The sequence below is a fragment of the Scyliorhinus torazame genome, chromosome 10 (assembly GCF_047496885.1).
Source record: "Scyliorhinus torazame isolate Kashiwa2021f chromosome 10, sScyTor2.1, whole genome shotgun sequence".
NCBI classification, from domain to species: domain Eukaryota; kingdom Metazoa; phylum Chordata; class Chondrichthyes; order Carcharhiniformes; family Scyliorhinidae; genus Scyliorhinus; species Scyliorhinus torazame.
In genome coordinates, this window is record NC_092716.1 from 61,703,026 (window position 1) to 61,728,117 (window position 25,092).

Sequence of the window (25,092 nt, forward strand, 5' to 3'; positions counted from 1 at the left end):
ATGCAAACATCCTAAATCTGGTCCAGTGAGTCCATGCCATGTCCTCGACACCGGCGACTGCCTCGCCCAATGCAAATCTCCAGGCTGAGATAGACGACATTCTCATGCAATACCACAATGTGTTTGATGGGGTGGGCACGCTCCCATATCGCTACAAGATATTGCTCAAGCCGAATGCCACCCGCCATCCATGCACCATGCCGGGTGCCGGCTCCCCTCAAGGATCGTCTAAAAACGCAGCTATGGGAGCTCCAAGACCAGGGCATCACCTCAAAGGTCACGGAACCCACAGACTGGGTCAATCCATGGTCTGCGTCAAGAAACCCTCTGGCGAACTCCGCATTTGCATTGATCCCAAAGACCTGAATCGCAACATAATGCGAGAGCACGACCCGATCCCGAAGCGTGAAGAATTAACCTGTGAGGTGGCTCATGCCAAATTTTTAACCAAGCTGGACGCCTCCCGCGGTTTCTGGCAGATACAGCTGGACGAGTCCAATCGGAAGCTGTGAACGTTTAACACTCCGTTCGGCAGGTATTGCTACAACCGCATGCCTTTTGGTATCATCTCACCTTCCGAAGTATTTCATCGCATAATGGAGCAAATGATGGAGGGCATCGAGGAGGTGCGAGTCTATGTGGATGACGTGATCATCTGGTCCGCGATGCCCGAGGATCACATCGCTCGCCTCAAACAGGTTTTCCAGAGGATTCATGAAAATGGCCTCCAGCTCTACAGGGCCAAATGCTCATTTGGTCGGTCCGCTATAAAGTTTCTGGGTGACCACATTTCACAGCAGGGTCTGCAACCTGACGCTAACAAGGTGCTGGCAATCAATGCCATGAAGACCCCAGAGGACAAAAAGGCAATCCTCCGTTTCTTCTGGATGGTAAATTTTCTCGCAAAATTCATTCCCAACATGACATCCCACTCCACGGCCCTCCGGCATCGCGTTAAAAAGTCGACAGTGTTCCAGTGGCTTCCCGCACATCAAGCGGAGTGGCTTGAGCTGAAGGCGAAGCTCACCACAGCCCCAGTACTGCCGTTCCTTGACCCAACCAAGGATACCAAGATAGCCACAGACGCAAGCCAGGACGGCATTGGGGCGGTGCTCCTCCAGCGAAACGACTCCTCGTCCTGGGCTCCAGTGGTATATGCATCCAGGGCCATGCCTCTGACTGAACAACGGCATGCCCAGATCGAAAAGGAGTGCTTGGGTCGTCTGACAGGAATAGTCAAGTTTCATGACTACGTATACGGTCTGCCAAAGTTCACGGTGGAACATATAATCCAGAAGGATTTAAATGACATGACACCTCAGCTGCAGCGAATTCTTCTTCGTCTCCGCTGATATGACTTTGAACTCATCTACACACTGGGTAAGGAGCTGATTATCGCGGATGCCTTATCCCGATCCATCACCACGCCGTGTGAACAGGGCGACTTAATTCGCCACATTGAGGCACAGGTGCAGTTGTGTGCCAGCAACCTCCCAGCCACTGATGAACGAGTTGTCCAAAAACGCGAAGAAACTGCCAAAGATCCTCTACTGCAGCGCGTGATGCAACACCTTGCCCATGGCTGGCAAAAGGGGAAGTGCCCCCAGTTCTTCAACATTAAGGACGAGTTAACGGTGGTTGAGGGGATCCTTCTTAAACTAGACAGAATTGTCATTCCCCAAACCATGGTGCTCAGACAGATCCACGAGGGTCACCTTGGGGTCGAGAAATGTTGACGCAGAGCTCGGCAGGCAGTTTACTGGCCTGGCATCAGCCAGGACATTGCCAACACGGTCCTCAACTGCACAACATGCCAGAAATTTCAACCAGCTCAGCCCAAGGAAACACTGCAACAGCACGAGATTGTGACTTCTCCGTGGTCCAAGGTGGAGATAGACCTCTTTCACGCAAATGGGCGTGATTATGTGCTCTTGGTCGGCTACTTCTCCAGCTACCCGGAAGTGATGAAATTGTCTGACCTCACATCCAAGTCAATCATCAATGCCTGCAAAGAGACGTTTGCCAGGCACAGGATATCACTCACAGTAATGAGTGACAGTGGTCCGACTTTGCATGATCCTACCACTTCAGGCATATCACATCCAGTCCCCATTACCCGCAATCAAACAGGAAGGCCGAAAAAGGGGTCCATATTGTCAAGCTGTTGCTGTGCAAGGCTGCAAACTCAGCCTCGGATTTCAACCTGGCGCTGTTGGCATACAGGGCAACCCCTCTGTCGACTAGTTTGTCTCCGGCGCAGCTGCTCAGGAACCGCAACCCGAGGACGACTGTTCCAGCCATCCATGTTCCAGACCTTGACCACCTCACGGTGCTGCAGAAAGTGCAGCGATCCAGGGACCAGCAGAAGATCACGTATGATTTTCATGCCACGGATCTGCCTGCGCTGGCTCCAGAAGATGTTGTTCGCGTGCAGTTGCCTGAGGGAGGCTGGTCAGCCCCAGTTGCTGTCGTCAGACAAGCTTCCCCCAGGTCTTGCATTGTTCAACTGGCTGATGGCTCCATTCTACGGCGCAACAGGAGGGCGCTGCGCAAAGTTCACTGCCCACCACGTGACCGCATTTCTCCGCATGTCATCATGCCACCTCAGGACATCTCGCCCCACATGGCCACCGATCTGGCAGTGATCCCGCCTATCCACGAGGCCACCGAAATGGCAGCAATCCCGCCTGTCCAAGTGCCGGCGTCCCCCCCTCTCTCACAGGACACAGCTACTGAGATAGTTAGAGTGCACAAGCCAGTGAGCACCATCTCCATGTGGTAGAGAGCTAGTCTGGTCAAGTCAGTAGGAGGTTATCAGTTAGATTAATAGAGTGTCAACCCACAGCAGGTTATGTACAGCAATCAGCAAGTTCAATAAAACAATGTTGGACCATCTCCTGTGTCGGAAGCCTGTTTCTCGTTTCACTGCATCCAGTTGCAGTCAACGTTGAACCAACTCACACAACACATCACTGTGTTCCTATGCAGAGACCAGGTGCAGACACGATGAGCCAAATGGCCTCCTTATGTGCTACAGCCATCCTTTGATTCTATGACTTTTACACACTTCTCAATGCTAATTGTACATACTTAGGAGATGTAGTCTGTCAGAGTGGTAGTTCAAATTGTTCAGTCCTATCTCTGGGATGCATTCTTCATTGCAACAGTGTCACTTTAATTTGTGGAGGCTTTGAAAGAATTCATAGGAATTGCTGACAGAACCTTTAGAAAAGTCTTGCAAAACCATGTGGTACATCTGGTGTTCAGGGCATTCAGTGACTTCCATAATTGAAAAAAGTGGAACATTTAGGAGCAGAGTTGGAGCATTTCATGAACTTTTTCATGAGCTTACATTGTGCCACCTTTCCACACACCCAACTTGTATACCTTTTAAATCAACTTTCAAGAGGTTGTGCGAGATTTCTCTGGATTGAGAATCCGAGTGCTGATGTTAACTTCCATAGCAAAGGACTGTGTCATGAAGGGAACTAGGGCTTTGACTTGTGATTTAAAAAAAAAGAAACAGAGATAAAGCTTGTACATGCATTGTGCTGGAGGCAAGGCTGCAAGTTGGCTTATGGGAATTGTAACCTAGCTGCTTTGCAGAATTCACTGAATTGTAATGCATAGGAATAGGATAGTGTACAGTAGAGGTAAGATCTAAAGTCTGAAACCTCACCTATAATCTTGATGATTTGAAGTACTGTATTTATTTGCTAGAAAAAATGAATTCCCCATTAATTTGAACTAAGCAATGAATGCAAGTGGAAGTTAGTGCTTAAAAATGTTTCAACTATCAGGTTATTTAAATTAAGTGGCTCTGAATCCTAAATAGATTGCTAAAGGCTTACAAATGTAGTTGTTTCACTAGCCACGACCGAGTGGTTGGAACAATTAGAAATGTGATTTTAAGTAACTTTAGTATATTTTTGTTAATTGTTGAATTTTGTAGTGCTTAATAAATTAAAGATTTTACATCAGGTATTATTGCCGAAGGCACATGGAGTTCATGAGGCCAGTCAAAAGCTATGTGATTGATTGACTGCTTCTGTAATAATTGCAGGCTGTTCAGAGATTTTTTTTATTCTTAGTGGACATTTGAGCTTATCAGCTGCTTCATCCCCAGAGACATAAAATAGATTCAAAACATTAAAAATTAAAGCAGTATATAGCACTGATTTTTCTTCTCTCGATATTAGTTGCTGTGACAGGATGTAGACATAAATATAACAAGGGCAGATTTTAATTACATTTAACCTTTGTGTCTACTTAAGAGGCCTGAAAAAGAGACAACTTAGGCTGGGGCATATAACATGAGAGCCTTCTTAATCACCACTGTCTTTATGGATTGAAACGGTAGAACTAAAAAGTTACAAAGCTTCTGTTCCGTACATAAATATGGAAGTAATAACTTGTCAGTAAACTTTTGTGAAGTTCCAACGGACAAAATTTTGTCTACAAATGACAGTTAGCTCTCTCTCGGACATTGCTGAGGATAGGTTTTTGCCAACAACATCCAATCCACTCTTCCATCCAGAATCATATTGTGCAAAGTCTAGGAAGGGATGGGGTTTTCCCTGAAGAGTGCTAAACAGATAAATATCATTACTGGATAGCTGCAAGCTGTGTAGTCATTTTCAGAACATGGTTGTTCTATCACAGTAGCTGATTGACAAAGTAACTTGACAGGGAATTTTACAATTTTGTTCCCATGACAAAATTATTAATTTTGTTAAAGTTGTTTTTGCCTCTCTCCACTTTGTCCCCAAGTCAGGTTAGCTGACATATTCAATTTGGCTTCCATATTCTTAGCTTTAGTATACACAAGATTAATGTCAAGAAAAGTTGCAAGTAATGTTGAACTTGTTCCCCAACACTTTGTACACTTTTATTGATTGAATTTTTAGGAATCAAGTTGCAACAATTAATCAGTTTCTGCTCAATACGAATGTTCAATATAGTACTGTTATTTTTGAAATGCAATGTTGATTTATAAATGTTGAAAAATAGTTGAGCAAGAGGCTGGAATCAGAAAGATTTACTGGCAGGCAGGACTGTGGTTACAGAGGGAGGGATCTCTGGTTATCATAATTTTACACTTCATCGGGAGACAGGGAGACAATATAGGTTGTCGAGGATAACATCCACTAAAATACACTCCTTAAATCAACAGTAGTACTATTGTTTTGCGACTGGTAAGACGATTTATGAAGATACTCCGAGAAACTAATTAAAAAGGTGCTCGCAACATTTCAAAACTACAATTAAAAGAAAAAGTAAAGTTAACTGAATGCCTGAACATTGGGTTAAAAGTTAAACCACACTTTGTTGCTAATAAATGAGCACAGTGAGAAGTCTTAGAACACCAGGTTAAAGTCCAACAGGTTAGTTTGGAGTCACTAGCTTTCGGAGCACAGCTCCTTCATCAGGTGAGTCCTTCATCACCACTCCAAACAAACCTGTTGGACTTTAACCTGGTGTTGTAAGACTTCTTACTGTACCCACCCCAGTTCAACGCCGACATCTCCACATCATGACTAATAAGTGGAACATTCAATAAACACATCCTCTGAAATTTCTGAAGAGATCCTGTTGTAAAATGTTTTGACAGGTGCTGGATTAAGTACATAAACAAACGTGAACAGAAAACAGCAATGGCACCAACGGCAGACAGGCATCCTCCCTCACCTGTCAAGTTCGCTACGATAAGCACTAGAACCAGTCCCTACCCTGCCGACTGGTTGGAGCTACTCACTTGATCTGATGAGAAAGATGTCTGTCTGCTTGTCTGAGTTAAAGTCTCCAAATGCAGCCACGGTGCCCCAGGCTTCCGACCCGAAGAGCTCGGTGGTGACATCCTGCAAGGCGGAGGCGGCAGGGTGCCAGGGGAGAAGGCATAAGGCTGCGGCGAAGAGGAGGGGGAGAGATGAGATGAGAGTGGGGCCCATGGCCGGACACAGAGGGAGAACACCTTCACCCAGCAGCCCAGGGCAAACTGCTTTCCGGCCGGAAACCGCGGCACCTCGCCCAATCCAGTGAAGGCAAAAAAAAAAGTGGCGTCGCAAAAACTGAATTAGTATTTAAATATATTGGTGCTTTTTTAAAAGGCGGCTTGAAGCATCTGGAGAAATTTAGGGTCAGGTGTGCATTTCGCGACACTGTCGCGCGGTACGGCCTGATCCAGTATGGACGATATGCGCTGGATGTTGACAGACTTAAGAGCCCGATCGAAACGTACAGGTTTGCAAATAAATAGGTGGCATGAGATCGAAAATATTAACGGCGGTGTTATGTTTTACATCCCAGGCTTGTTAGTGAGTGCTGAACGTGTTTGGCTTAACTTTTTACTTTGGTTCTGACTGTCCTTGTCTGAAGTCTGCTCCTGTGTAACACAGTATGCCCTAATATATTTATAATATGTATGTGCACGCGTGTTGTTGAATAAAACACATTGTTGGAACTTTCGGTGGTTTGCAATTAACTACTCGTGTAGTACACTTTCTATTTAGGTTGCTTTTGCTGTTGGTATTGGTGCCAATGCTATTTTCAGTCCTCTGCATGCTATTTCCAAATGCGTAGCATAAATGTGTACTGTAGATAAGACCGAAACTTGCCGAACCTGCAACTAAAATGGGAAGCATCCGTGGAAACATAATCAAATGTATTGTTGACAAAATAATCTTTATTAATCTCTTGAGTGTGTCCAGGTACAAACGTTATTAGCTACCACTGCCGTCTCAACTGTAACCTTTACTGTAAAGGTCACGGAACTCCTGATATGTCTGCCCCGTGATGCTAAGCAATTTAAACCCCATTTAAAATTTCCTTTGCTTCAACGTTCAAACGACTGCATTTGTAATTTGGGGTCGTAGAGAAGGGGTACATTTCACCAGTTGTTGAATTTATTATTCATGGAGCACCATGCTTCTTGTGCTAAAGTAACATCAGGAAATCAAATTAAATATACTAATACTTTTCGATTTTCATGCATATTTCAGAATAGCATGCACCTTTTAGGGTAATGCTTCATGATGACCACCTTTTTCATAATCAGGTTTTGCAGACATTCATAAATGTTGGAGATATTCTGTAAACTTATATTTTAAAAAACAATCTTAATCAATTTAACATTTTCCAATCTCTCCATTTCAGTTTTTAAGGTTGGCTTTTGTTACATTTTTCTTATTTACAGCATTGTCCCTGTACTTTATACAGTGTTGTCATTGTGATAAATTCCATGTTTAAAGAGCATGTTGATGTTTAAACTTATAATTACCATATTGATTTATTTATATATTGAGATCTGTTGTGGTTTTGAAAAATGTAACAGTAAATGCATGCTCACTTAGATTTCAATGCGCATTATTTACTAACCTTGCATGTATGAATTAATCATTTGATGTGTGAATTGCTATAATATGCTGTAGCAAGAGAAGCGTGTTTTTGAAAGTTGAAAATGGAAGTTCCCAACTTCGTTGATGATGACAACCCCATCTACAATCATAGTTACTCCTTACTGGGTAAGTTGTTACTGTTTATACTCTGAACGTAACATTCCAGCATGAGTATGCAAAATATATGCCCTTCATCTTCAAATGAATATGTAAATTTGTATTGTATGGTGATGCATTTAATATTATGACACACAGATAAATGTAGCACTTGCTAGGGTCCAACAGCAGAAGACCATAGCTTCTCTTAAGCTCTAAGTGCATGAGCCTGAAAGTAAATGTCAGACTGCCTCACACAAGAAACCTTGCATCATTCATTCCAATGGATCATGTTGTCTACAGTCCTGCTCATCCACAGTAGGCAGCTGGGTGTTGAAACGAGAATTAGGTTGTTTCTTCTTCTATTTGTTAATATTGATTTTCGCCCATTTCTTACGAGTTAAAAATTATTCAAATGTTCAGGTCATCGTCTGCAAAGCTAATGCCCAGAAATTCAAAAGAGTTTTAAAAACATATTTTTTAACTGCGTATGAGCCGCATCATATTTGTAATCCCTTATGAAAGGCTTATCACACACTCAGTAAATGAACCACGTGGTACACTGATTCCATCAACTCTTGTTTCCACTTGAAGTGAATTATGTTTCTTTAGTATTCTATTTGTTACCCCTAAAAGTATTTGTATGAAGCAGCTCAAATTCTGTCTGTATCTCTCATAGATAACTAAAGCTGTGAAGTAGGCATTTGCACAATTCTACTTTTTTACTGGAAAATAATATTGGAACAAGGAAGGGTTGCATCTTACTCTTCGAGAGGGTTTAAACTAATTTGGCAGGGGAATGGGAACCGGACTTGTAGTCCAGCAACTAAGGTAGCCGATATTCAGGACGCCAAAGCGTGTAATGAGGCAGTGGGGAAGGGAACACTGACAAAGGAGAGTACTTGCAGGCACGGAGGTGGGTTGAAGTGTGTATACTTCAACACAAGAAGCATCAGAAATAAGGTGGGTGAACTTAAGGCATGGATCGGTACTTGGGACTACGATGTGGTGGCCATCACGGAAACTTGGATAGAAGAGGGGCAGAAATGGTTGTTGGAGGTCCCTGGTTATAGATTTCAATAAGATTAGGGAGGGTGGTAAAAGAGGTGGGGGGTGGCATTGTTAATTAGAGATAGTATAACAGCTGCAGAAAGGCAGTTCGAGGAGCATCACCCTACTGAGGTAGTATGGGTTGAAGTCAGAAATAGGAAAGGAGCAGTCACCTTGTTAGGAGTTTTCTATAGGCCCCCCAATAGTAGCAGAGATGTGGAGGAACAGATTGGGAATCAGATTTTGGAAAGGTGCAGAAGTCACAGGGTAGTAGTCATGGGCGACTTCAACTTCCCAAACATTGAGTGGAAACTCTTTAGATCAAATAGCTTGGATGGGGTGGTGTTTGTGCAGTGTGTCCAGGAAGCTTTTCTAACACCGTATGTAGATTGTCCGACCAGAGGAGGGGCAATATTGGATTTAGTACTTGGTAATGAACCAGGGCAAGTGATAGATTTGTTAGTGGGGGAGCATTTTGGAGATAATGACCACAATTCTGTGACTTTCACTTTAGTAATGGAGAGGGATAGGTGCATGCAACAGGGCAAGGTTTACAATTGGGGGAAGGGTAAATACGATGTTGTCAGACAAGAATTGAAGTGCATAAGTTGGGAACATAGGCTGTCAGAGAAGGACACAAGTGAAATGTGGAACTTGTTCAAGGAACAGGTACTACGTGTCCTTGATATGTGTGCCCCTGTCAGGCAGGGAAGAGATGGTCGAGTGAGGGAACCATGGTTGACAAGAGAGGTTGAATGTCTTGTTAAGAGGAAAAAGGAGACTTATGTAAGGCTGAGGAAACAAGGTTCAGACAGGGCGTTGGAGGGATACAAGATAGCCAGGAGGGAACTGAAGAAAGGGATTAGGAGAGCTAAGAGAGGGCATGAACAATCTTTGGCGGGTAGGATCAAGGAAAACCCCAAGGCCTTTTACACATATGTGAGAAATATGAGAATGACTAGAGCGAGGGTAGGTCCGATCAAGGACAGTAGCGGGAGATTGTGTATTGAGTCTGAAGAGATAGGCGAGGTCTTGGACGAGTACTTTTCTTCTGTATTTACAAATGAGAGGGGCGATATTGTTGGAGAGGACAGTGTGAAACAGATTGGTAAGCTCGAGGAAATACTTGTTAGGAAGGAAGATGTGTTGGGCATTTTGAAAAACTTGAGGATAGACAAGTCCCCCGGGCCTGACGGGATATATCCAAGGATTCTATGGGAAGCAAGAGATGAAATTGCAGAGCCGTTGGCAATGATCTTTTCGTCCTCACTGTCCACAGGGGTGGTACCAGGGGATTGGAGAGTGGCGAATGTCGTGCCCCTGTTCAAAAAAGGGACTAGGGATAACCCTGGGAACTACAGGCCAGTTAGTCTTACTTCGGTGGTAGGCAAAGTAATGGAAAGGGTACTGAAGGATAGGATTTCTGAGCATCTGGAAAGACACTGCTTGATTAGGGATAGTCAGCACGGATCTGTGAGGGGTAGGTCTTGCCTTTCAAGTCTTATTGAATTCTTTGAGGAGGTGACCAAGCATGTGGATGAAGGTAAAGCAGTGGATGTAGTGTACATGGATTTTAGTAAGGCATTTGATAAGGTTCCCCATGGTAGGCTTCTGCAGAAAGTAAGGAGGCATGGGATAGTGGGAAATTTGGCCAGTTGGATAACGAACTGGCTAACCGATAGAAGTCAGAGAGTGGTGGTGGATGGCAAATATTCAGCCTGGATCCCAGTTACCATATATGTTTCTGGAACATACCTCTTTATTCACCTGAGGAAGGAGCAGCGCTCCGAAAGCTAGTGACATCGAAACAAACCTGTTGGACTTTAACCTGGTGTTGTAAGACTTGGTACTGTGCTCACCCCAGTCCAACGCCGGCATCTCCACATCATGGCTACCATCGACACCGCAAACTGCCGGCTCAAAGTGGAGAGGATCCCCAGGAAGATAGTGCAAAGAGACACTGACATTAAGTTTCTACAAAGATGCAAGAAAGCAGACAAGATCCCGAAAGGGCTACAGATCACAAACCCACTCAAGTCGACCTACAACACAGACTACGCTGAGAGACTCTGCCGTCGCACCTCTCTCACACTCCTCAACCACCTCGTCCGCCAGCTCTACAGCAGACGACGCAACCTGGAAACCAAGATAGAGGCCATATTCTCAACATGCTCTCAGGATGCAGCAGACCAGCTGCGGAACACCGCCAAACAGATGAGACAACAATACTATGCCACCTATATGCACACCAAGAACAGAAAGCTTGAGAAACTTGGCATCACCATTGGCAGCAACCAAGCCACCCCCGGTGCCACAGTAGAAAACAATACAGGGAAATCTATTGTCAACTTGTCAGACTACACCCTTCAACCAGACAAAATCGAAGTCCTCAGCAGAGGGCTCTATTTCATAGAATTTACAGTGCAGAAGGAGGCCATTCGGCCCATCGAGTCTGCACCGGCTCTTGGAAAGAGCACCCTATCGAAGCCCACACCTCCACCCTATCCCCATAACCCCTTAACCCAGTAACCACACCCAACACTAAGGGCAATTTTGGACACTAAGGACAATTTAACATGGCCAATCCACCTAACCTGCACATCTTTGGACTGTGGGAGGAAACCGGAGCACCCGGAGGAAACCCACGCACACACGGGGAGGACGTGCAGACTTCGCACAGACAGTGACCCAAGCCAGGAATCGAACCTGGGACCCTGGAGCTGTGAAGCAATTGTGCTATCCACTATGCTACCGTGCTGCCCTATTTCTGCAGATCCACCAAAATGGACCCCATCAGTCATGCGGCAGACACTGAGGAATTCATCAGGCGAATGAGGCTCCCAAGACCACCGACCCCAAGAGGCCAACAGCGAACCCAAGCAGACTATCAATGAACCGGAATAGCAGACCGAGAGATCTGCGGTGCGGCAACCGAAGAGGAAAGTGTCGAATTGGACCCCTCCGGAAGGCCGCTGCCTTAGACTCGACATGTATGCTCAAGCCGTCAGGAGTCGCGTCAATGCCAGATTCATCAGTCGCATTCACAAGACAGCCCCGAAAGTCACCCAAGCAAAACGCAATGCCATCCGCCCTCTCGAGACCAACCGCAGCATCGTCATCAAACCAGCAGACAAAGGAGGGGCCACTGTCATACTGAACAGAATGGACTACTGCAAAGAAGTATACCGACAACTGAACAACCAAGAACACTACAGACAGTTACCCGCAGGTCCGACCAAGGAACACATCCGCCAACTTAACAGAGTGATCAAGACCTTGGATCCAGATCTTCAGAGCACCCTACGTGCTCTCATCCCACGTACTCCCCGCATTGGAGATCTCTACTGCCTCCCTAAAATACATAAGGCCAACACACCAGGCCGCCCTATCGTTTCAGGCAATGGGACCTTGTGTGAGAACCTCTCTAGCTACTTCGAGGGCATCTTGAAGCCCATCGTACAAGGTACGCCCAGCTTCTGTCGCGAAACGACGGACTTCCTACAGAAACTCAGCACCCATGGACCAGTTGAACCAGGAACATTCCTCGTCACAATGGACGTCTCGCCACTCTACACCAGCATCCCCCATGACGACGGCATTGCTGCAACAGCCTCAGTACTCAACACCGACAACTGCCAATCTCCAGACGCAATTCTGCAACTCATCCGCTTCATTCTGGATCACAACGTCTTCACCTTCGACAACAATTTCTTCATCTAGACGCACAGAACAGCCATGGGGACCAAATTCAACCTTTCAACCGACGTTATACACCAGATACATCGATGACATTTTTTTCCTTTGGACCCACGGTGAAGAATCACTGAAACGACTACACAATGACATTAATAAGTTCCATCCAACCATCAGACTCACCATGGACTACTCTCCAAAATCAGTTGCATTCTTGGACACACTCGTCTCCATCAAGGACGGTCACCTCAGCACTTCGCTTTACCGCAAACCCACGGATAACCTCACGATACTCCACTTCTCCAGCTTCCACCCTAAACACATTAAAGAAGCCATCCCCTATGGACAAGCTCTCCGTATACACAGGATCTGCTCAGACGAGGAGGGGCGTAACAGACATCTACAGACGTTGAAAGATGCCTTGGTACGAACGTGATATGGCACTCGACTTATCGATCAACAGTTCCAACGCGCCACAGCGAAAAACCGCACCGACCTCCTCAGAAGACAAACATGGGACACAACCGACAGAATACCTTTCGTCGTCCAGTACTTCCCCGGAGCGGAGAAACTACGTCATCTTCTTCACAGCCTTCAACATGTCATTGATGACGATGAACATCTTGCCAAGGTCATCCCCACACCCCCACTGCTTGCCTTCAAACAACCGCGCAACCTCAAACGAACCATTGTTTGCAGCAAACTACCCAGTCTTCAGAACAGTGACCACGACACCACACAACCCTGCCATGGCAATCTCTGCAAGACGTGCCAGATCATCGACATGGATACCACCATTACACGTGAGAACACCACCCACCAGGTACGCGGTACATACTCGTGCGACTTGGCCAACGTTGTCTACCTCGTACGCTGCAGGAAAGGATGCCCCGAAGCGTGGTACATTGGCGAGACCATGCAGACGCTGCGACAACGAATGAGCGGACATCGCGCAACAATCACCAGGCAGGAATGTTCCCTTCCAGTCGGGGAACACTTCAGCAGTCAAGGGCATTCAGCCTCTGATCTCCGGGTAAGCGTTCTCCAAGGCGGCCTTCAGGACGCGCGACAACGCAGAATCGCCGAGCAGAAACTTATAGCCAAGTTCGTACTATGCTCATTTTAGGAAGGATGTGGAAGCTTTGGAAAAGGTGCAAAGGAGATTTACCAGGATGTTGCCTGGAATGGAGAGTAGGTCTTACGAGGAAAGGTTGAGGGTGCTAGGCCTTTTCTCATTAGAACGGAGAAGAATGAGGGTCGACTTCATAGAGGTTTATAAGATGATCAGGGGAATAGATAGAGTAGACAGTCAGAGACTTTTTCCCCGGGTGGAACAAACCATTGCAAGGGGACATAAATTTAAGGTGGAAGATATAGGAGGGATATCAGAGGTAGGTTCTTTACCCAGAGAGTAGTGGGGGCATGGAATGCACTGCCTGTGGAAGTAGTTGAGTCGGAAACATTAGGGACCTTCAAGCAGCTATTGGATAGGTACATGGATTATGGTAAAATGATATAGTGTAGATTTATTTGTTCTTGAGGGCAGCACGGTAGCATTGTGGATAGCACAATTGCTTCACAGCTCCAGGGTCCCAGGTTCGATTCCGGCTTGGATCACTGTCTGTGCGGAGTATGCACATCCTCCCCGTGTCTGCGTGGGTTTCCTCCTGGTGCTCCGGTTTCCTCCCACAGTCCAAAGATGTGCAGGTTAGGTGGATTGGCCATGATAAATTGCCCTTGGTGTCCAAAATTGCCCTTGGTGTTGGGTGGAGGTGTTGAGTTTGGGTAGGGTGCTCTTTCCAAGAGCCGGTGCAGACTCAAAGGGCCGAATGGCCTCCTTCTGCACTGTAAATTCAATGATAATCTATGATTAATCTAGGACAAAGGTTCGGCACAACATCGTGGGCCGAAGGGCCTGTTCTGTGCTGTATTTTCTATGTTGTATGAAGGAATAGTTGATGACTTCAAGCTCAGGCAGAAAAATCGGCAATGCTGTTTCTATGCTTTCGATTCAGAAACTCCACCATCTTTTCAAGAGGATGCAACCTTTTTTACTGTTGAGAGAGCTCGTCCTTCAGACCCCGAGTCTCAAACAATTGTTTAACTGTTGGAACCAAAAGGAAAGAAGAAACAATAGCCAGCACTTTGAAGTTATGAAAATAGTTTGTTTAGAACAGCAAGAGGAAGTCATCTGAACTTTCGACGCTTAGATAATGATGCGCTTTCAGGCTTGTCTGCCATGATGTTGTTCACAAGTAATGTGATGTCTGGAATACATTGAAATTCACTGCCAACCTTGTTTGTCGTAGCACCACTAATGCTGAGGAATTTTTAGTTGAACTTGAGGCTAATTACTATTGCTGAAAAATTCTTCAGTTTAGCAACAACCTCTTCTAATAGAGTTGGAAGAAACCGGAAGATGTGACTTTGTTGATTTCTCTTTCTCTGTACATTATTTTAAGACTGTCATTGGCATATTTATAGAATATAGTTAACTGTCTAATCATTTATAAAAGCAGATCAATATATTTTCCCACCCTCTTTTGAATGATATAGAGAAGATTGGCATGACCCTTCACAAGAAGGACATGCAAATTCATGAAACATTCCCTTTTTTGATTTTGAGTGGGCAGATTAAGTGAGTGGGTAATAAAATGTGGCAGATGGATTTCAACTCTGACAGTGTAAAGTCATCCATTTTGCACTAAAAGGATAGTACAAGTATTATTTAGATTACATAAAAATACATAGAATTTACAGTACGGGGAGACAGTGGTGTAGTGGTAGTATCACTGGACTAGTCGTCAAAGAAACACTCGGTATCAGGGTTTGAATCCCAACATGGCAAATGGTGAAAGTTGAATTCGATGAAAAATAAATCTGGAATTAAAAATCTATTGATGACCCTGAAATCATTGTCGTTGTTGTAAAAACCCATCTGGTTCACCAATGTCCTTTAGGGAAGGAAATCTGAAATCCTTACCTGGTCATCCACCTGCATGCGACGAGACCCACAGCAATGTGGTTGACTCTCAAATGCCCTCGGGACAAGGACAATTGAGGATGGGCAATGGTGGGCAGCACGGTAGCACAGTGGGGTAGCACTGTTGCTTCATTGCTCCAGGTTCTTGGGTTCGATTCCCAGCTTGGGCCAGTCACTGTCTGGGTGGAGTCTGTATGTTCTCCCCGTGTGTCTGCATGGGTTTCTCTGGGAGCTTCGGTTTCCACCCACAAATCCCAAAAGACGTGCTGTTAGGCAATTTGGACATTCTGAATTCTTCCTCTTCTGTACCCGAACAAGTGCCGGAATGTGGCGACTAGGGGCTTTTCACAGTAACTTCATTGCAGTGTTAATGTAAGCCTACATGTGACAATAAATGTTATTATAAAAATGCAGGCCGAGCCAGTGACCCCTATATCCCGTGAATGGATTAAAAAAACACTTGCTATTCAGGGCAACTAGGAAGGAAAATGGCACCGTGCCAGCGTGGCACAGTGGTTAGCACTGCTGCCTTAACAGCACAGAGACTCCGGTTTGATTCTGACCTCTGGTGACTGTGTGTAGTTTGCACATTTTTCCCATGGGCGTGATTCTCCCAAACAATGTGGATGCTAATTTGTGTTGGGTGTTTCAGGGAGTTCCCCATCGCTATTCATTGACACTTAGTCACTTTTTTGGGCCCTGGGGAGTTTCGCCCACATTTAGAATTTATTTTAGCACTGGGAAGCTGAACTCTGAGATCGGGCTGCCATTTTGAAAGGGTACCCCCATCACTAAGTGAGCTTGTAGGTTTCACACCCATGAGCAATGTCGCCCCCCACACATAGACACTACCCCACACCCGCCAAGTAAGGACAACCCGCTATAGGGTCCCTGGGGGTCCCCTGTCATCAGGGTCCCCCAAGCCTCCTTACAGCACCCCTCCCTTCCAGGGCCCCACCCGTCACCCCTACCTACCCGCCCTGCGCACCCTCAACCTCCAAACCCTCTCCATCCTTATTTCATGGGCATGGCCCCCCTCAGCCCCTGACTCTTGCCAGTGCCATCCTGGCACTCGGGCACTCTTGCACTGCTACCTTGGCACACAGGCAGTGCTCCTGCCAGTTTTTCATTGCTATCTGGGCACCTTGGCAGTGCCAGGGTAGCAGTGTTAAGCTGCCAGCTGTGGAAGGGCCACCCTACACTTACCCTGACCACCCGGGGTCTCTGATGGCCTGGGACCCCACCCACCCTCCGCCCGCCGGTGCCTTTCCATCTGATGCATGTTGTGTGGACCAGCACTGATCGGCGCCCACTGCAGCCTCCCTGGGAAGGCCGGTGGATCCCGGGCAGATAGGTCTTAAGCAGGTTTAGGTTTAAGATGTACTTCCGCAAGCTCGGCCTCGCCCGAAGCTGAGGACGGCGAAGGTGATTTGACCCCAGCTAACCAGAAACTGCAAGAGAAAATTCCATTTTGGGCGGAGTTCCGACTCCGATGTCTCGCGCGACTCTGCTGAATGTCGCAAGGCGCTGAGCCTGTCAGGAGGTCCGCTCGAGGACTCCCCCGAGATTATCCGGCCACGTTGTGCTCTCGCTTGAACGCAATGCGGCAAGAGAATCAAGCCCTGTGTCTGCGTGGGTTTCCTCTGGGTGCTCCGGTTTCCTCCCACAGTCCAAAGATGTGCAGGTGAAGTGGATTGACTGCTAAATTATCTCTCCGTGGGTTTATGGGGTTAGGGTTGGGGGGATTGGGCCTAAGTAGGATGCTCTTTCAGTGGGTTGGTGCAGACCCATCTTTGGGCCTAAATGGCCTCCTACTGCTTTGTAGGGATTCTAATGTATGTTGGCTTTTATTGCAAGGAATTGGAGTACAAGAATAAAGTAATTATTTTGTGAGACTGGAATACTGTGTGCTGATATAGTCTCCATATTTAAGGAAGGATATACTTGCATTGGGGGCTGTACTGCGAAGGTTACTAGATTGGCCCCTGGGATGAAAGCGTTGCACTTAATTTTGACTTGACTGATTTTTTTGATGAGGTAACAGAGGGTTAATGAGGGTAATGTGGTTTGAAATGGTGTACATGGTCTTCCAAAAGGCATTTCATAATGTGCCACTTAACAGTCTTGCCAGCAAAGTTGAAGTCCATGGGTTATAAGGGATAGTGGCAGCATTGCTATGAAGTTAGCTGTGACGAGAAACAATGATTAGTAATGAATGATTGTTTTTTTGGACTGGAGGAAGGTATGAAGTAAGGTTCCCCGGACTTTAAAACCATTGCTTTTCTTGATCTACACAAAATGATCTAGGATTGGCTTCGCAGGCACATTTTCAAAACTTGTGGATGACAAAGCTTGGAAGCATTGTGAACTGGGACGAAGATAGCATTGGACTTGAGGAGGGCAGAGGCAGACTGGTGGAATGGGTGGCCATATGGCATATGAAAATTAACGCTAAGAATTGTGAAGTGATACATTTTTGTAAGAAACCAAAGGAAAGGCAATATTAAAAAAAAAAAAGGATATGAATTCTAAATCTAGGATACGAATTCTAAATCTAGGTACAAGACCAGAGGGATCTAGAGGTACATGTGCATAAACCATTGAAGGTGAGAAAGTTGTTAATAAGGTATACAATATCATGTACTCTGACTAAAGTACAAAAGGAAGGAGGTTGCGATAAACACTGGAGTATTGTATCTAATTCTGAGCACCACACTTTAGGAAGGCGTTTAGAGGGAGTGCAGAAAAAAATCACTAGAATGATTCCAAGGATGAGAGACTTCAGTTGGATCTGAGAAGTTCAGCTTGTTCTCCATAAAGAAGAGAAGGTTGAGAGTAGATTTTATAATGGTGCTGAAAATCACGAAGGGTCTGGACAGAGTAGATGGAGACAAACTGCTTCACTGGTGGAAGGGTCAAGATCTAGAGATGATATGTGATTTGCAAAAGAAACAGAGCCCACATTAGGAAGAAACATTTTTATGCACCGAATGATGATAGTATCTGGAATGCACTACCTGAGAGTGTCATGGAGTTAGATTCATTCATGCTTTTCAAAACTGAGTTGGATAATTATCTGGAGAGACAATTTGTAGGATTACATGAAAAAGACTGGGGAGTGTGACAAACTGAATTGCTCTCGCTGAGACATGGCTCAATGGGTCAAATCACCTTCTCCAGTCTTCTATGGATTTATGGGAGCTGCCCTCAAGAGGCACGTTTGGAGATGTGGGGTGGATGTGCATTCGTGCCACGACCTGATTAAGTCTGAGGCAGGAAGGCTTGTGGAAGGACTTCATACTCTGACATTAATTGAGGCATTTAAGGGCTCCTTACTGCTGCTAATGTTTAATGAGCAGTGGGTGGGGGACATGCCATGTGATTCCAGTACCACTGATGGCAAGGGACTACTGCTGGCCTGAAGGAGGGTTGAAATATTTTTATTATCATTTTTAACCATTTTTACATGAAGCATACAATAACACAGAATAACAATCAAACAGTAAGAAACACTCCTGTCCCCTTATAACGTTACTAACTCACCACTAAACCCCCCATTCACCACTAAACCCCCCATCCACCCCCTAATCCCCCCATCCACCCCCTAACAGCTAACAGTGGCTAACGCTTTAAAGCACCTTATAAACAGTCGCCATCTACAGTAAAACCACAAATACCAAAAATTAACTTCCTGCTAGCCGGAACGGCAAACCACCAAGTATTCGCTCTTTCCTATATTTTGCTTATAGTCGGAGAAGGCCCCAAAGAGCTGCAAAATCGCCATAATGTTTCCCACTGACATCTCTGGATCCCTTGCATAAATCAGCAAATGTTCCGCACCTCCAGTTATTCCTTCCCAAGCTTTAAAATCCTTAGTACCATGGCTAGTGGCTCTCACGTTAATGCAAACAGCAAAGGGAACATCGGACATCCCTGCCTGGTGCCCCTGTATAGACGAAAGGGCTCAAAAGTCACTTTGTTGACGATATTGAACTCTTCCTGTCCCCAGTCTGGTCTCAGTCAAAGGCTAAGTTGGATTTATAAACATTCCTTTGTTTTATTTCAAATAGCTTGCAAGCTATACTCGCTCTGATAACCCAGGACCAACACTGTTCCTGAGATCCCCAGAGGAAGTGAGTGAAAACAAAGCACATTACATCTTATACACATGAACATAGAATCAAGTGTCACACACAACCAAATAAGGCAAGATGGCAAATGCAAGATTCTCGTAGGTCTTTCTCACACATTCCTTGACCTGGCCATATAAGCTTACCCTGGGGCCCCCTTTCACCCAGCATCCACTGCATAAAGAACACCGGTCCTAATGGCTGCCCATCCCCCTCTTTATGCTTTGCGAAATCCCAGTTACAGGCAATTATATTGCTACCCATTTTCTCCAGCCTACACTAGAGATGTTTAAAAGTCCGCTACCCTAATCCTCTAATCACCTGTATTGGTATCTACTCCTAACTTTACCTAACTACTTATAGCTACTTATCCCCTTTCTAGTACCTTGCTCTTTTGCTCCATTCCTCATTCCCTCCTTTTATCATTGTATGATAACTATTCCGCCTCCTAACATCCCCGGGTTAATAACCTGTGTCAATGTCTAGTTTGGAAGACCGTCCCGCAATTCATTACATTCCGTACATAAACACAATACATTTTTACAGCCACTGGCTCTCCGTCTGGGTTCCTTCTGGCTTGATGGTTGCCAGTAATGGGATGTCATCTTGGTGAGTGGTGATGGGCCGAGTCTATCGGCATTATCCAAGCCATAGTCATCTTACAACACATATTAAGGCATCCAATGATTATACAATATACAATTATAATAACAAGTATTATCAATCCATGCATCAGGTAAAACCCCATGACCGAGCTATGAGAGCTAACTCTGAACTGAATCCTGCTTTAGGATTTATATCCCCCTTCTAGTTGTACAGACTAGCAGATATCCCTGATCCTCGTAATTTGTGTGTACATGTCGTGATTTGTAAACTGTGCACGGAAATCAATTGTAAATTCATCCATCTCGCAGACCAGTGTCGATAGACTCTTTGTATTGTTCTTTCCTCAAGTCCAATCGCCGTGAACCATAGCTGTCGCTACTAAGGAAGGTAACGCAATAGCTATATCCGTGTGTTCCACTACCTCCAAGGCATCTGACTACCTTGGGGTAGCAGCACCGTAGAAGCTTCCTCGTGTCCCTTAGAAACAGTACACAACTCAGTCCATCAGCGACCAAAAAGGTCTTTTATCCCTCACTGGTTTTATTTTAGGAAGTGTTTTCCGTTTCTCATTGGAATGGTAAATTATGATATCATGTATTATCCACTGATTATCTTGCTTTATGAATTGCAGAAGCTTCATTCGATCTTGTTTCTATTCCTGACTTCCTCACACTATCGTCTAACACTGTAGTGAACCATGTAGTCTGCCAACCCTGGCTTACATGAGACAAGAACTCCGTGTTCTTCAAATCCCTTTTGTCTGTTATCATTTTCCTTACAGCATGGAGTGTATACTTGCCATTATTTGTTTGTTTGGGTTTTTTTTGCAATAACACCACTTGCACATTTAATACAGTCAACTTTTGGGGTTACAACCCAATTGAATCCATACATAACAGTCCCTAACAACTTGCAGGACATTTCGTCCGTAATAACTATTACACTCTCCAATGCCACATTGTTTGCTGCATTGGTTACAAATTTCCCGCCGTGGCATCAAGCTGCCAAGATTCTTAAACTATTGGCATTTAAAATGCGGGGGTTCCTTGCCAGTCGCTGCCGTCTGCCGAGACCCTGAATAACTCCACCGCGTAGTACATACCCCGTGGAGACCACCGATCATCCATCAGCTAATGTCCAGTTAGAGATGTCTGACTGAAGGTTTCACTATTCAGTAACAATTTGATATTTTGATTTGTTTCCAACCTGTAAGGTTTTTCCTCCGGGCTCTGTCATTTAATTCCCTCAAATATGTAGCCAATTGTATCATTAGTTTCCCCCCCCCCCCCCCCCATACTGTCTAAAACATTCTTCTCTGGAGTGTAGTTCTCGTTCTTCGTCTGTGTAACTTTTGCTTCATCTGAAAACCAAATGAACAGGTCAAAGGTGGAGAGGGCCCTATTTCTTAATTTGTATCTTTCTATTCTTGTTTGGATGTTCCAGAAGTGCCCTCTCCAGGACTTCCGGATTTCCATTTATTTCCCTTTTTTTTCTCTCATCATTGACGTACATCATACGATTAAGGCCAGTTAAGCCTCCTCCTCCTATCGTTGCACCCCTGAGTGAGACTCGCAGAATCTCAAACTCCTCCTCCTTTGCTCTCTCAGTGATCCAAGCGGGTCGAAACTTTCCCTGATACATGTCGGATATTGCTACTGCATTTACTTTAATTTCTTTAATTTTGATTACGACCGGATTTGTATGAAAGTCATTTCCAACCATGACAGTTTCACTTTATCATCTGTCCTATCGATGCTGCTAACAGGTTTCAATTCCCTGGCATCCCGCTCCACTGATTACATAATAGTAGTAAGTGCAGTTATCCCCTGACACTCACAACCAAACATTCCTTTTTCCCTTGTCCGAGCGGTTTGGGGATATGATCTATCCTGTGGCACGGCATCATTGCAGTGATACAGTCTCTAAACACTGTTCGGCTAATTTTACGTCCCCGGGTCCACCCAACACCTCTTAAACTACGTACTCCCTCACTAATTGGTACCACAAGTTTGTCACTTCTCCACAATCCTGCACATCCTTTCCCAATCACTTCGTCGTCAGCTTGGTTTTCTCTGCAGTAATTACAATTTATCATTATCACACCATCCCATGGTCAAAATCTATCTTGTGGTCACAAACTTCAATCATCAGTGTTGCCTGATGTTTCACAAACCAATCATGACAACTGAATTCCCCAAATTTCCCTGGGAGCCGAACCATTTCCCCATTTCTGTTGTTCTAAATGCAATATCAACTCACCTGAATGCTCTACATCTGCCATTCTCCTAGGTCTCCTATGATTACTCCTTGATCAAACTACTGGGCTACAAAATGTGCCACATCCTTGACACGATGTTTCATTATGTTGACAATGAATCATTTTAAACTGGGGTCCATTAATAACAGCCCTTGATCTATCATTCCATATTCTCAATTCCTCACTGATTACGTTTATTCGTTTGCTGCCGATAGGTTGCCTATGGATTATAATAATCCCTCATTTATCATTTAATTGGGTCGGATGTTTTAGTTTTGATCCAATTCCTTTGCTCCAGATGCCACTGATTCTCTAATTCAATGTCCCCCGTGCTGCTATCAGCTTTGATTTAAAAAGTACAAATTACTTTTGCTGCTCCGAGGAAAAAGCAGGCCTGCATACTCTAATGACCATTCTTCCATCGGTGTTTCAGTTTTTTCTATGCTACTCCCTGTTTCTCTACCATTTTCTTTACTGAATTTAAAAACAAAAAATGGATGTCCATCTGGCTTGTTCTTCGTCCTCCTTAACTTTACTCCCATCGAGCTGTATTTGTGCCTTGCTTGCAACCATGTCTCTTGGTCAACTCTGTCAATTCTAAAAATCATTTGTGACATAAATTTTCTTTCCGGCTGATAAATTTTCAATCTCTGCTATCCTTTTTGTTATGGCTGCCAGATATTTTGCGATGTCCGAAAACTTTTGTTCTGCCGTTGCCCAATTTCCTGTCAATGTTTGATAGGTGTCTGAGTACTATGATTAGCAAGCACCATACCATATCCATTTGCGTACAGATCAAATTTAATGCTCAAATCGTCCTCTTCATGTCTCTCCTATAATAGCCCGGATGTTGCTACAGCTGTTTTAACTGGTCCAAACTCCTCTGTGCTTCACTGGTCCACCTAAAATCCCTCTTCCAAACTTTCATAAATGGGTCTAGCATAAAGGCTAAAGTCTTCCACTACTGGTCTCAAATACCCCCAAATTCCCATGATTTGCTGAACCCCGTTTTGTGAAACGGGAGCTGCGATTCTAGCAAATTTCTCTCTCATCCCAACACTGGCTTCCCTACCTGCCCTTGCCACTGAATACCCGAGATAGTCGACTTCGCTCCTGCCAATCTGGCATTTCTTTAACCCTATCTTAAATCCTGCTTCATTAAGTGTTTTAATAATTTTGGTCACTCTTTCAATATGTGTCCCCCTGATCGTCATCTCCAATTAACACATCATCAGTATATACTAAAGCCAAATCATCTTTAATCAGCTCCCTTACTATTGCCTGAAAGTGGTTTGGGGAATTAACAAATCCTTGTGGCAATTTACCGTATATGTAATGTTTAGTACAAAGTCTTACAACACCAGGTTAAAGTCTAACAGGTTTGTTTCGATGTCACTCGCTTTCGGAGCGCTGCTCCTTCCTCAGGTGAATGAGGAAGGAGGAAGGAGCCTGAGGAAGGAGCAGCGCTCCGAAAGCGAGTGACATCGAAACAAACCTGTTGGACTTTAACCTGGTGTTGTAAGACTTCGTACTGTGCTCACCCCAGTCCAACGCCGGCATCTCCACGTAATGTTTAGTGCCAAAGGTAAATGCTGTCTTTTCCCTACTGTCTGTTATCATTTTCCTTACAGCATGGAGTGGCTAAATCTATACTAGTTAAATAAGTTTTGCCTGCCACCTTCTCCAATGTAGTTTGTGGATTTATTAAATACCCTTTATCCTTTTTTTTGTGACCTTATTTAATGCTTTGTAATTCGTTACCATTCTAAACATACCATCAGGCTTGCCAACTGCCTGAAGTGGGCTATTCGTCGATGCATATGTGACTTCTTGAATGATTCCCTGCTGTTCTAACTCCTTTGATCATTATCTCCAGCTCACATTTGGCACCTCTGGTCAAGGAATATTGCTTTTACGGCCTGTGTCGGTCTCCCTGGATTGTGTGCTGGAATTGTGTGCTGATTAACCCTGTGTCATTCTTTCTATTGCTAGGTTTGCTTTCCTTATTTCTTCTATGTTATCAATTAGTTTTAATATCTTAATTTTTAAAATTTCTGCATCTATTTTTATTAATCTTTCCCTGCCATCAGATTCTCATTTCCTGATACTGCAAGTAATACTCCTAATCTAAGCTCCAGTCCCATATCTTTATTCCCTAAAGCTCCGTCTGCAATGTAGTTCACATTCTAAACTTAATTTCTTCTGCTAGTGACTTTCTTGCAAGTCAGCGGACACTAGGTCCCGGTGGAGCTGTGCCATATCACTTCCACCGACTACCTCCTAATATTGGTCTCATTGGTCCCCGTGTTTCTAGCCCCTTACTGTCACAATGCCCCTCTCCACTATCCCAATATAACACGAGAGTAAGCGGTATCCTGCTACAGTCCCCATTCTACCTGCTCTCGGGACTGCCTATCCTCCTGGGGTCCGTGCTTGCAGCGTCCCCTCAAGTTCTGAGTGCTTATACACCAAGGCCCTACAGTAGTCGAATAGTCCCCAGTACTTGCCTAACCCCTCTTACGGTTTGGGGTTTGGGCATCTCTAAAATGGCCTTCTTCCTTTCTACTGCGATCTTCCTTTCCCCCTGTGTAATCTTAAAATAAGGTTTAAAAATCCATAGTCTTTGCTGTATGAAAATCCCCGAATCTTAAATTTGATGTGTCGTGAGTTTACAGAGAAAATACTGAAATCGCTACAAATTTGGAACACAGAACAACATTTTTAAATGTAGGTACATCATGGCTGCCTCTAACAAAGGAGCACATGGACTCACTTCACACCGAATGCCTGGACTTCGCATTTCAATTTTAGATTCCTTTGTTCTCTCCCTTTTCTTTTTTGCAGTGTGAGGCATTTGTAAAGGCTGAAGGATTGGGGCAGAAG

The 25,092-nt window shown here is 44.8% G+C and overlaps 2 protein-coding genes and 1 pseudogene across 4 annotated transcripts in view; 2 read left to right on the forward strand and 1 right to left on the reverse strand.

The window, feature by feature from the left end:
* Positions 1–6,000, reverse strand: part of itfg1 (integrin alpha FG-GAP repeat containing 1) — a 425,532-nt gene extending 419,532 nt beyond the window's left edge. The window contains exon 1 of the mRNA XM_072518195.1: positions 5,756–6,000. Within this exon, the coding sequence (XP_072374296.1) occupies positions 5,756–5,948 (193 nt within the window). The 5' untranslated portion in view covers positions 5,949–6,000. The remainder of the gene's footprint in view (positions 1–5,755) is intronic.
* Positions 6,001–6,083: 83 nt separating this feature from the next.
* The window catches only part of phkb (phosphorylase kinase, beta), a 447,849-nt gene continuing 428,840 nt past the window's right edge, over positions 6,084–25,092 (forward strand). For 2 of the 3 annotated variants that reach the window (XM_072518193.1, XM_072518192.1), the window contains exons 1-2: positions 6,084–6,240; positions 7,428–7,520. In XM_072518193.1, coding sequence (XP_072374294.1) covers positions 7,457–7,520 — 64 coding nt within the window. In that variant the 5' untranslated portion in view covers positions 6,084–6,240; positions 7,428–7,456. The remainder of the gene's footprint in view (positions 6,241–7,427; positions 7,521–25,092) is intronic. The other variant, XM_072518194.1, reaches the window with a different exon arrangement.
* Positions 14,752–14,851, forward strand: LOC140384959 (U6 spliceosomal RNA; annotated as a pseudogene).